At 40.5% G+C, this 13,460-nt stretch overlaps 1 protein-coding gene across 1 annotated transcript; it reads right to left on the reverse strand.

The window, feature by feature from the left end:
- Window positions 1-1,602: 1,602 nt before the first annotated feature.
- On the reverse strand, window positions 1,603-7,106 carry LOC116330632 (cell division control protein 3-like). Its single transcript, XM_039609210.1, has 3 exons — window positions 7,067-7,106; window positions 6,875-6,982; window positions 1,603-3,631 (listed from the first exon to the last, which is right to left on the reverse strand). The coding sequence occupies exon 3, from the start codon at window positions 3,619-3,621 to the stop codon at window positions 1,999-2,001; it is 1,623 nt and encodes a 540-aa protein (XP_039465144.1). The 5' UTR covers window positions 3,622-3,631; window positions 6,875-6,982; window positions 7,067-7,106; the 3' UTR covers window positions 1,603-1,998.
- Between the last annotated feature and the right edge of the window lie 6,354 nt (window positions 7,107-13,460).

Below are 13,460 nucleotides of genomic sequence, written 5' to 3' on the forward strand. Positions count from 1 at the left end.
AGAGGTTTACACATCACATCATTATAATCACAGAGCCTATTTCACTTAAATCGTCCACTTGATGGCGCTGTAGAGCAAATGAATCATCACAATGCTTCGAACCATGAGTCGACCAGTTGGATGGAAAGCTTCAGCTCATCACGAGGCTTCATCTCACCATCACTACTGCTGGGTCCATGGTGGCTGGTTCGTACTGTCACGTCCGGTGAGGCAGACGTGTGGAGTTTGTAGAAAAGACCCAAAATGCAGCAGCTCTGGTGCAGGTGAGTATTTATTGAACAAAAGTGGAAACAAACAGAAATGGCGAGGGTGCACATGAACTAAGAAAACCTAAACTGGAAAAGCTAACAGAACTAACCAGAAACCAAGATGCAGGGAGGCATGAGGACATACACGGAGAGGAGCAGGGAGACTGAGGGGAACAACACAGACGAACCAGCAACTAACAGAGGCAGACACGAGGTTTAAGTATACAGCAGGATAACGAGGGAATGAGACACAAAAGGAGGGCACAGCTGGAACTAATGAACATAACGAGACACAGACTTACAAAGTAAAGCAGGAACCACACGGACTATTTTACCACACAAACACGGGGACCCGAACGGAGCACAGAGGGAAGACACAGGTAGGAATAATAAACACTACGACCAAACCCAAAGAACTAATACAGAATCCGAATAAACACTAAACACAAGATGAAACCAAAATGAAACACAAAAAGCTGGGTCAACGACCCAGGATCATGACAAGCATAATACAACATAATGAAGGAAACGTACATAATAACAGAGTATCCACAGAGCATGATGTTGTTTATAGAATATGTGAGTGTTGCAGCAGGAACAAAGCTGTTTTTCTCATTTTTGTTCTACTCTCAGACCAGAAACCATCAACCAAAAGAAAGAAACTGAAAGTCATTATTCAAAGCATTCAGTCAACTGCTTTAGTCTAGTGTACAGGGATGCTGGGTTCAGCTGTGGCTCACTAATCAGCCTGTAAGCCCATATAACTGTCACGACTGGGGCAGCAGCCGTGTGATGTGTGGAAAGGAGGACTCGAATGCAGCACTTACTGAGATGCGAGGGTGATTTATTATAGAAGACAGAACACAAAGTGGGGATGGCAAAAACAGAACTAAGGATAAACTAAACTGGGGAAAACTAAACTATAGAACGGCAAACCTGAAACATGAGAGGAGGACTGCAGGGAGAGCACACAGTGGAGTCATGGAGAGGTTCATGGAGCAATGCAGAGTACGCAGAAACACAGGGTAAGACAGAGGATGAATACAGACGACGCGACAAGGAACACAGGCAGACACACACTAACACCAGGGACCAACAGAGGGAGCACAAACCCAGAAACCCAGCATTCAAAACCCCAAAATACAAATAATAATAATAATAATAACAACAATAAACTCAAAACACTGGGTCAACGACCCAGGACCATGACATTAACAATTTGAGTGAGCAATTTTCTGTCTTTTTCACAGATAAATATCCAAATCATGACACCAATGAAAATGAGTAAACAGACTCACAGAAATTTACCTCAAACATAACAAATGCTTATAACCCCTTTTTCTTTCTTTCTTCTTCTCTCTTTTTTGTTTTTTTTACACACAGTCTGTCACAGTCTGTCTCACAGTTCAGTTTTCAGTCAATCATTGTTCCAAGATATATTAGATTATAATACTCAACACATTCCACTGTTTGACCCTTTTTGGACATGAGTATGTTTTCTAAATTCAGTGATGACGTCTTTTGAGATAGGACTCATCACAACATTTAGCATAATTGTCAAAGAATGGGTTGTAGCTGGTCTCATCATCCTGAGGCCAATTACCAATGACAGAGTAAACTGATATGTTTAATTGATAACTGATTAAATCTGCAAGTGAAAAATTTCCATATGCAATTTTTACAGAAATACTGTATTTTCTGTGAAACCATGAGAATGTCTTGTGATTTGAATTAAATTCTACACAGCTGTCTAATGGTTTTTCATCTTATTCCATAAGGTTTTCCCCAATTTTTTCATAACTGCAGGTATGTGAAGTGTGTACTGCAGAGCTCCTCTGGCACCGTCATCCACTCTGCTTCTCATCTCCTTCAATTTCTGGACCTTCTCTGTGTCTCCTTTCTCCTTCATCTTCTCAATTAATAACTCAAAGTGTACAATAGTGGACAGAGAAAAAGCATTCAGAGCGATTTCCTCCAGTCTGACAACATGTTGGTAGGACTCCTCCAGCCACTGTGACTTCTCTGCTGTCAGCTGGTTCATTTCCTTTTCTAGATTTTCCAAAAGGCTGGACTTGTTCTCACTTTCTGTCTTGTTCTTTTCATATTTCTTTTTCATTTCTTCATTAGTCTTTTTGACATGAAGTGTCTTGGTTTCATAGATCTTCCTTTCTTTCACATGATCTGATGCAGGACACTTGTTGGTACAAGAAGTACAGCGGCCTCCTTTCATGACCTCACAGTGTTCAGGATACCAGGCCATTGTGCATCCAGGATAGTGACAGTTCTCCTCACAGACTTTACAGCTGACAGCTCCTGCATACCCAGCCAACAAGCACCACCACCCAACCTCGATATCTTCTCTAACTTTGTAGACCTCATCAAATTCTATAGTGAACTCCTTATTTATCTTCATCTCTTCTTCATGTTTCTTCAGAGCCTCTTGAGTCTGTTTGATTTCTGTCTGTTTTAATTCAATAAAATCTATTCTTTTTTGCAGGTTTTGAATGCAGGCTGTCAGTCGGATGCGTTCATTTAACACTTCAACAGTTGTCATCAGTTTCTGAGGCTCAATATTTTCCAGGAATTTTGAGAATTCACTAATTCCTCCCTCTGATACTCTCCATGCGTTATCCAAACCCACCTTATCTTTCTTTCTTCTTTTTTTTTTCTGTTGGTTATTGAACAGGAAGTAAACTGGCTCATTCTCTATTCTGGCACATTTTATTTTTGCAGCTTCAAGAGCTTCAAGAGCATTTTCAGGTCTTCTTCCATCTGAGTGTGTGATCAGGGCTACAATGTTTTTCTTCAGGTTTTTTCCAAACAGAGACATCACTGAATCAAAGATGTACCTCAATCGATCACTCAGTCGATTATCTGTCGCCTTCATCACTAGACCCACTGCATGAACTTCTTGAACTCCGTCATCTGATCGAAACAAGTCAAATAATCTTTCACTAACAATGACATCATTCTCAACCCCTTTGGTGGCACCATATCCAGGCGTGTCGATTATGGTCAGAGAGTATGGCAGAGTTTCATCTTCAAAACCAAAGATCTCATACATGATCACATCTGATGTCTGACTTTCTGATAGACTTGTGTCCTCCTCCTCTACAATCTTAAACCAGACTTCATCCTCCCACTTCACTCCCATCGTGTAGTTGACCAAAGCGTTGATCAGAGTAGATTTTCCTGCTCCTGTTTCACCCACAAGTAAGATGGTTTTATTTGTCTTTTTTTTATTTTTTTCACCAACAGTCATTTTTGTCAGAGTTCCGAACGTTTTTTTCTTTGGTTTTAGCTGGTAAACATGAGGAGGTCCTGAACAGACAAGAACACTTTTGTGGATGGTGTTCTTGTATTTTGAAGACATATCCCTGGTCCTGAGAAGCAAAAATAAAAAATAAAAATTTGTTAAGTTTTGTTTTTTTTGCCACACATTTAAAATAAGTATGCATGTTTCAAAATACAGACACATAAATCATAAATGCCAACCCAGTTTTGCAATCTGTTAACCCTTTAAAACCGGTCGGAGTGCGCACGCTCCATTTTGCGTAACTATTTTTAACCCTCTGGGGTCCAGGGTATAATTGGCCGTTTTTGACTACTTTTGATTTTACCTCTATATTTCACTTTTAAAATATGTTTTTCTTGCCCTGTTTGGTATCATTATTTTCAGCACAACCTCAAATATCTGAAATCTGAGTTATTTTTTCATTTTGGTATACTATATTAGCACAGTTGATCTAAATTCAGATAAAAAATTCAAAATCCAAGTAGAAAAAAGTTATATTTTTTACTGTAAAACCCGCAAACATGTTTAACGAATCATTTTCATAACTTGAAATGCAAATAGAAATTGTACATTTCTAAAAATTATGCACAAGTTTTGCAAACAACAAAGTTATATGGTACTATTTACCTAAAAATGCAGCCAAGGCCTAAGGCGTTTTTTATATAACCATTTAAATCTATTTACAGAACAATCAGGTGTGCTGCATCAAATAAGAAGGCACACAAATTATTTGTGCCAGTCCAAAAAATGTAGTTTGTGTTCAGTATAAGACAGAGGAGAACACCACAGGCCTAAACCCTGCAGGTCTGACAGCAGGAGGTGCATGAGTGCAGTTTTCTATGTGGAGACAGCGTTTACACTGGAATCTGCCTTTGACGGCTTTTTTAGAGCAAATATGAAATTCAGCAGTCTAACTGACACACAATACAAAACAATAACTACACAACATACTAACTATAGCCTCCAAACACCCTAAACGTCACTAATGTCTCACATATGAAAACTCGCTCTCTCTCTTTCTTTCGCTCGCCCGCTTTCCGTTGCGGGTGTCCCTCCTAAAAACTTCCACTTCTCCCTAAACAACCAAATGTCACATGTTGCATTATCATTTTTTTGATTGGCTGACATGGTAAACTCTAACACCAATAGGGAAGGAGTGTTTTTTCTTTTTCTTTTTTCACTCGCAAAGGGAGAGTGTATGCTAGCGCTGTCTGTAGAAAACGCCGTTTTTACCGTTCTTCCCGCTGTAAACACCGCTGTTTTCTTCAGAAAAAAATATCGCGTGTATTTTTTATTATAACTCTGGTTTTACGTGGCCTATCGACACAATTCAAAAACTGGTATGTAGTTTGAAGTCTGCACTTTCGACCCAAGTTGAAATGGAGACTCTGACGTGCTGCATCTTGTAGCTGTGTCGTCTTAAATTGGTCATGTGATTTTGACGCGCCGGCGCGTCTGGCGACCCCAGAGGGTTAAATCCCTGTAGAACCGGAACCACGTAAGCTAGCGCAATATTTTTTTTTGCATATGAAACCGGAGGAGTTGTACTTACATGCTATTAGCTTGCCCTAGGTCACGGTTTCCTTGACCATATAGCTTTGCAAAAATTGCATAAAAAGCACTTGCAGGAACATAAACATAATATTCCAGAAACAGGCTTTGCAGATCCGATGTCAGCGCGAACTATCGCATGTCCACCATTACCCGCCCGAAACCAGAAGTGACGACATTTCGCGGAATATTTCGTTTTTTACCTTCAGGGTCTTATGAGCCTATACTGGTGTTTTCAAAAAGTCAAGTTTGACGTCATGCTTTTCTGAATAGTTTCTGGGATGCTTTGAAGTCAAATTGCACTGCTGGAAATAGTTTGTTTTGATGCACATGCTGTTTTCTTTGCAAATTTGCATTACAATATTTATTTTCGTTTTTCCTGCAGTATATAAAAATTGGTGTATCTCAAAAATAAAACTATGAAGACACTCAAAATAAATTTCCTGTTGTTGGAAACGATTTTGTGCAACTTTTTTGTATTTACAGTTTTGAGGAATAAACCTCTTAAATTTCTCTAACTAGAAATATATGTTAAAAAAAACCCAAAAACGATTTTACATTTTTTGTAGTTTATTGCACTTTGCAATTTCTGTAATTACCATGCACTTAATGCATACATATTATTAAAATTTGGGATATAATGTTTGTATTGATGTTTTTGAACTACTCCCAAAAATGGCACTACAGCATGTAAAAATATAAAGATAATCTCTGGCGGACTTGGTCCTATGGTAGGTCTTAAAGGGTTAAGAAGAATGATATGATCAGCTCTTATAGGACTCAAAAGACTCTTTTATAGTCTTTTTATGGTAGTGGTTGAAGAAATGTGAGTTAAACCATCTCACGTGACACAGACAGCTAAGAGTAGTAAATTACACATGAAAAGGCACTGTAACTTGGTGTTCATTCTCTCTGCGGTAGAGTATCACTTACTGTTCCTGTTCCAACAAACAGTGGTGTTTCTGAGTAGCTGGTCTCCCCTCCACCACAAGAACACTAGCTTTCCAAACATCACTAGCTGCATTTCATCTGACCCCTCTGATTGTTTTGCACAATAAATGTTTCATGTTTAGTGAATGTCTGAAAGTTTTACCTTCATACTACAAATAGGATGGAAATTGTTTTCCATATTCAGTATATTTTTCTTGCATCATGAATTCAGAAGTTTGGGATATCATTTGTAGTTATGTGTGTTCAGAGTAAGAAGATGCTTCAGACAGATTTTCCCAACACATACAAAAAGTAAGGCATCATTGAAAAGCTTCAAATTTCTCTTTCTGTCAACAGTTCAGTGAGCAGAATATGAACTGATCTCCAAAAGGCTCAAAGTCAGAGAGGAAACTTTCTTTTCTACATTTTAGCAGATTACAGTTTGATTTTTATTGGATGGATTTTCAGAAAAGTGGAGAGTGACTGTAGTTTGTAGAAGTTAAAACAATAACCAGTGTTTGAGTCATTTTTATGCTCTGAGTTTGATGAGTAAAAGTGCAACCTTTGCACCAAAGTTAGTGTTAGCTCTTCTAACTTCCTCCACCATTCAGCTTAATATGACTGATGGAAGAAAACATGAGTACGAGCATCACTTCCTGTTTGCTGAAGTGGATTTTCAGTTTTTTAGAAACCAAAGGCTTGTTTTTAAGAGACAGTTTAAATGAGATTGAGGGAATGACGTGTTTGCACTGCAGTTTATATCCAACAACATCAAGTTCAAGTTCAAAGTTTATTCGCCACATTCGCCTCAAGCAGGTAAATCAAAGAGTTCATCTTACTAACAGCTCACCTCTCTGCAGCAGACACAGGCTGGAATTTAAAATCAATGGGGGGACTTCTAGACTTCCCACGCTTTCTGGGTTCAGGTTCGTGTTTGCGTTTAGTTCCTCGTTTCTTCCTGTGAATAATGATGGAGCAGTGATGTGAGTGCTGAGCTGTGACATGGAGAAGAGTCATGGACAGTTAGGGATGGTCATCTCACCTCTGAGCTTTGGTCTGGCTCTCATGTTCCCCACACAGAGTGGTTGTAGAGGGAGGGACTCCCTCCTCTCTGTCCTCACACTGATCCATGCTGCTCAATTCACATCAGCTCACACACACTTTCTACTTTCACCTGCAGAGGAAACACAAATCATTCATGTGCACATCAACTGAAATCCTCCTTTCCATCATGTGTGCTGTCCAAATATCAGCTGCTTCTTTCCTGCTTCATCTCAGTGTCAGCTGAATGCAGTCAGACAGCAGTGTGAGGCAGAGGAAGCTGCCATCAGCTGCTCTACTATCAGTCCACTAGATGGAGCCTGAAGCACACATGATGCATTCACCGACACACACTGATCAATCCTGCTGAGTGTGCAGAGAACTCTACAGACACTGATTTACTGTTAATAAGAAAAATAACAAGTAATATTTTGTCTCTGTTCAGGAATAATGTGGACAGCAAACAAAAGGAAGGTGGAGGAGGCAAATCTTAACAATAAGATGAGTTTGATATAATTTCACCTGGTGGTTTCTGACTATTGTGAGATTATTCTGTTATCATATGTTACCTTATATATGTAATCAAAGTAGTTGAATTATGATACTGCTGTAGATCATATTATACCCCTTAATATAGAGTGTGTGATCAGTATGTAGTTTTAATTTGCATTATATTTCTAACTTAAAAGAGTGTGAAAATCATTAGATCTATTGGATTGACCTGTACTACTCGACACTGTTGAATGTGTTACACTGTTTCTTGACATATTATACTGCTGAATCATGAAGAGAATGTTGGGTGCAGAAGGCCTTGTTGTTCTGATAGCAGAAGAGACTGACCACATTCCATACCCCCACCTTTGCTGAGAGTGTAAAGACAAGGAGCCGAGGTCATAACTTAGGCGCCGTAAGACAGAAAGAATGTGAATGTTTAGGCTTTTACGAGTAGGTGGGGGCCACTAGAGAGTATAAGAAGCTGAGTAACCTGTCACCATTTTGAGACTTGCTGTGACCCTCTGCAGGCAGGTCTCCCCATCATGATGGTTTATGCTCAAAAGTGTTGAATTGTATGAAAATAAATAATGGTTGATTGAGCATTTATACACCGAGTATTGTCCTTCCTTCAGCCCAAAGATTAAAACAACTGGGAGATTTTAACAACTTGGTGCCTGGTGACCCGGATCTTTGGCGTGCTGAGGAGGGGCAGATTTGGCCTGTGGTGGGATCGTGGGGCGAGGCGAACAGAAAGGACCGGTCCACACAAAAAGGTAAGCACAGCCTGTTGTATTATAAATACCAAATGTGCATATTGGGCTTTCCAAATTAATCTGTTCGCTGAGTTACACGCATTTTCACATTAAATTTGTCGGTGTCTGGTTTTTGGCGCAAGATACTAACAACATAAGTTGAGGCTGAATTCCAGTGTGTAATAAACTGCTTCTAGCAAGATACTAATTACATACTACGTTGAGTCTAGTTGCAGCCCACTTTACCTTCCACATTTAACTTTGTCTAAGACTGGCTTCTGTAGCAATAGACATTAGAATTTTTCGTTGATGCGGCCATAATTCCAGTACATTGAATAGAGGTTTTGAAGTGGTTTATGGTGTCGGTGAGTCCCCGTTGATGCGGCCATGAAATTAGTATAAGATTAAGGGTAAGCAGATGCTGGCTTACGGTGTCGGTTAAGCGCCAGCTACGCAGGATGCGTAACGCATCCGCAGGTTTTGGTTTATGATGCGGCGTGTTCTGGTGATGCGGTCGTAAGTGCAGTAGTGAAGGGTTGCTGGTTTCAGCACATTGAATAGAGGCTAGACGGTGGTTTGTGGTGTCGGTTAAGCCTCGAGGGCTGCGGTCATAAAATTATAAGTAAAATATTTACTTCACCCCGATTAAAGGTAAAGCAGACCTGGCTTATGGTGTCGGTTTTGAGCATTGGGGACGTATGCATCACTTTTGTTTTATGATGCGATTTTGCCCCATTGTGGCGGTCATAAGCGCAGAGAAAGGGGTACTTGGTCTATGGTGCGGTGGTGCTTCGGAATAGTTCTAACAGTTGAGCTCAGAGGTTTCTGTGTAAATTTCCGCTGGTGAAGCGCGCTCTGGGTGTTGTTCTGTGTCTGAGAAGCGCTCTGGGTGTGTTTCTGTGTGTGAAGCGTGAACACCGTAACAGTGACGGTTGATGTGTGATTAGGAGGACACTAGAGTAAAGACACATTTTAGGATCAAAGGTTGATACCTAGTGTACCTGTGGAAATTAATTTTGTTCATGGTGTGGCGACCCCCCTGTCTGTGGACGCACAGGCCGGTCCAGCGTCGTCTGGGTGCCGAGGTGGTGACTTGGGAACTGAGGACTCCCGCATAGCTACAGAATAACACTGGAACAGCCGTGTAAACACGGGTTCACATTTATTCTGGACTAGACCAAGACACATTTTGCGATCAAAGGTTGAGCTCTAGAGTAGTCGAAAATAAAAAGGTTGAATTCCTCGTTTCAGTGGTTGAAATTGTTGTGTGCCTGTCCCCTGACGAGTGTGAAATTAAACAAAGAGGGAATTTGGAGCCACATAGAGATAGACGGGCTTAATTGGGTGTATTACTCTGTGGTGTAATAAAAATAAAAAATAAAAAAAAGGAGAGAGAGGAATGTGTTCGGAGACTGGCGTGCAGTTTGCGCTGTCAAGGTGGGCATGTTGCCTGCTTATCTGTTTAACAATGATGACAATGATATTAAATAAATCTCTTAGTGTGTTAATACAGGAAGCTACGGACCTGGACCAACTGCCCCCACAAGCACAGCGGCCGAAGCAAAATTATAGTAATGGGAACCACACCCAGCACGAATCAGCAGCTGTGAAACCAACAGCAGCGAGGTGAGAATTAGAGGAGAAATTAAATCTGTAAGAGTACACAAAATTGGGTTGAAATTTGGGGCCAACGGACTTGTGGAGGTTGGGAAGGCGTCCGGAGCATCACAACAAAAGGTGAAACAAAAACACACACAAGTAGAGAAATGTGAGAGAAAGGCTCCTTTTAAGGTAACGCCCTGTTGAAGAAAAAGTTAAAAATAACCTGCCTACAAATGCACACTCACGCAATGAAGAAACAGCTTACACTCATGAACACGTGAAGATTTTCCAGCAAGGTTAAAGCAGCAAAAATTAACATACACCTGTTGTTAAATGATGAAGTTTATGTATTACTAACAAATAAACCCTCTGGGTTGCAGGACAACAATTAAACTTCAAAAAGAAAATAAAGAGACTGGTATGATCAACCAGTGATTAAACAACAAATTTAGTGGTTAAGAGTCAAATTGTGAGATGTTTTCTGCTGATTGAACAACACAAGTGATTACTGACGGAAGGAAAATTCTCCTTTGTGAATTTAAAAATTTTGAACATGTGCATGTTGTCCTGTCAACTTGGTGGGTTATGAGTTGATTATATCGTGAGGAAAAGAAGAAGAAAAAAAGGGGGAGAGAAGGCTGACACAGGGCCTGACCCGGTGTTTCTCCCCTCTCTTTGTAACACAGCCAACACAACATCATTTTCCTGTTCGTACACTTCTGTTTGTTTTTGTTTTGTTTTGTTTTTGTTTTTTCTTCTCTTTATGTTTGATTACAGGCTGCTTTGCCGGCCCTGAAAGCCGAGGCTGACCTGGACTCCTGCTCTCCCCTCTACCATCTTCGACGTGACCCTGACCAAATGCTGCAGCAGCTGGACCCACAACAACAACCTGAAAATGTCAACAGTGCTGCAGGAAAGCGATCTCATGCAGCAGAGACGGAGAGCACTAAACCTAAGGCCCGTTTCACTACACGGGGGAAAATTCCCAAACAGCTTCAGCTGACAGAGCTGTGACGAGACGCCCGCCAAGCCCGAATGACAAGTAAGGCCGAGCAAAAGAATGCTGACCTTAACAATTCTGCATTAACACTGTGCAGGACAGTGATGGACCAACACGGCGGCAAAAAGGGCGTGACCGAGACAGGAGGAGCAACTGAGGTCAGAAGGCACCTCAGAATGGACAAAAACACAGAAGAAGATGCAGGTTTCACCTGCGGTGAGCATGGACACTGGAGAAAAGGACTGCCCCAATTGGGGTCAGAACAAGGATGGACAGAACTTTGAACAGCAGCAGCAGCAATGGTCGCAAACAGACTGAAAAGGAGGAGGGCAGGACCCCAGGACATGCTTCAGGCTGTGGTTTACCCAAAACACCAGAACAGGAAAGTGATGAACACAAACACAAACACACACACACACACACACACACACACACCTAAGTCGAAATGCTGAATCACTGAGAAGTGATCCACACACCTACATACACACGCTGATGCAATGAAGAATGCTTTGCTAACAAATGCTTATGCTGATATGCAAAATGCTGCACACAAACATCCAAATACATAATTTTTAGAAGAAGCCATTGATTACTTAGAATGTGTTTTATCTCACCCAGAGGGCATTTATGTAGATTTAAGGAACAAGGACTAAAATTGTCTGGTTATGACAACAACAACAATGTCTGTGCGTGATGTCTGTTTATGGCTCAAGGCCTCGACTGAATTGTTTATTGTGCTTCACACAGCCCTGGTAAGGAACAGTGGCACAGAGTGAAAATGATGAATTAATAGAGTAAGTTTTAAGTCGGAGTACCGCATTTTCTGTGATTGAGATTTAATTGAAGGAGGAACAAAAGGTGTTACGGCACCTGAGCTTCTCATTCCCACACAATATTGTCCCAGGAGAAGCAAAAACTTTCCTGTGAATTTCTGGCTGATTTTTGGGTTTTGCTTAGCACTAGTTTGATTTTATTAGTGAGTTTTGGCTTGTGTTCTTTCTCTAAGAGAGAGAGAGATGGTTTTATGCTTGGACATGTCTGCAATGGGCCCTAGTATGTGTTATTTTATTAGTATTTTGTTGGTTATGTCTGTCTTCGTTTTTGTTACAGTGCACTGAGATAAGAACATCTGAGAGGTGTGATCCACCGGTGGTGAGATTTTGATATTTGGTGAGTTTATGATTTAATAATCAGCTCTTTAAACCAGGCCTGAAAGATTGAAATTTAAAGCGCTATAAAATATTATTACTGTAAACAGTCGCAGAGTGTGCTTCTCCATGATTGTAATTGGCTTGGGAGAAATTCACTTATATGGGACACTGATTGCGTGGTAAGTCCTGAGTCTAAAAGGATTGCAGCGAGTCAATCCAGTTCAAAAAAACAAGGAACTGTTTTCCTTTAAAATGATGACGTCATCTTGCTGGTGATGGATGCTCGAATAGGTCGCGCGTGAGACTTCACTATCAGCAAAATCTGGTAAGAATGGGTGTGAAAGAATGCATGTGACTGGACTGTGATGGACTGACTTGATACTGAGACAAAGACTGCACGGACTTTAGGATTAGTAAATGCCGACCAACAATTCACCCAGCCAGCAAGAGAAGGGTGGATGCTTCGCTTTGTTTTGTTTTATTTTTCCAGGAGCAGGAGGATAAGAGAGACTGGAGGAGGAGACTGTAGCTTCACATGAGAGTGTGGAACTGCAGATTTAACCCGTTGGTTGCTAATTTTGAGTTACTGATGGTTGCATTAAGAAAATTGTGCTTTATTAGCTGTGTTTTGATTAAGGCATCATATTATATTATTGGGAATGCCAAATGCTACAGTGGAGAAAACTTTTGATATGACTCATGACTGGAATATGCTACTATTAGCCACAGCAGGCCACTGTAAAAAAGTCAATTAAGGTTTATAGAGGAAAATCGCCAAAACTTTAACAATATTTATGAATAACAGGGGAATGGTAGACTTGTCACATTCAAAATAGAGATATATAATAACAAAAACTGGTCCACGAAATTTAGGTTCTTTCTTGAAATAGTCAATAATTCAAAACCGACAGGGGCATTTGATAGGATGTGGTACTGCAAAAGAATAAGATCAAAGTAAAGAAAGAAAATATTGTGTTCAGCTTTGACAAATTCAAATTAAAATGTACCATTAAACTCTGAGGATCAATATGAAATAAAAACATATGCAAACTTTGTATGAAGCACATGACTGATAACTGTTCTGTCCTGAGTTTTTGTTTCCTATAGCACCCGCTTGACCACACCAACAGTTTTCCGCCACCAAAGGAGGGTAATTGCGAATATTCGAGGGAAGAGTATCACCAAAAGTGGGAAAGGTAAGCCCCGATGGGGGTGATAACACCATAAATTTCGTTTATGGTCAAAATTTTTCAAATTTTGACAACAAGCATAAAATTTTCCAAAACTTAGAGACAGAACAGAGTTCTGGATAGACATAATTTGGCAAACCACATAAGGATGGAGTTGGACATCCACAGGGTGGAAATGGGTTGGTGTGACCAAGGTGTGGTTTGG

The sequence above is a fragment of the Oreochromis aureus genome, linkage group 3, assembly GCF_013358895.1.
Source record: "Oreochromis aureus strain Israel breed Guangdong linkage group 3, ZZ_aureus, whole genome shotgun sequence".
Classification (NCBI taxonomy): Eukaryota; Metazoa; Chordata; class Actinopteri; order Cichliformes; family Cichlidae; genus Oreochromis; species Oreochromis aureus.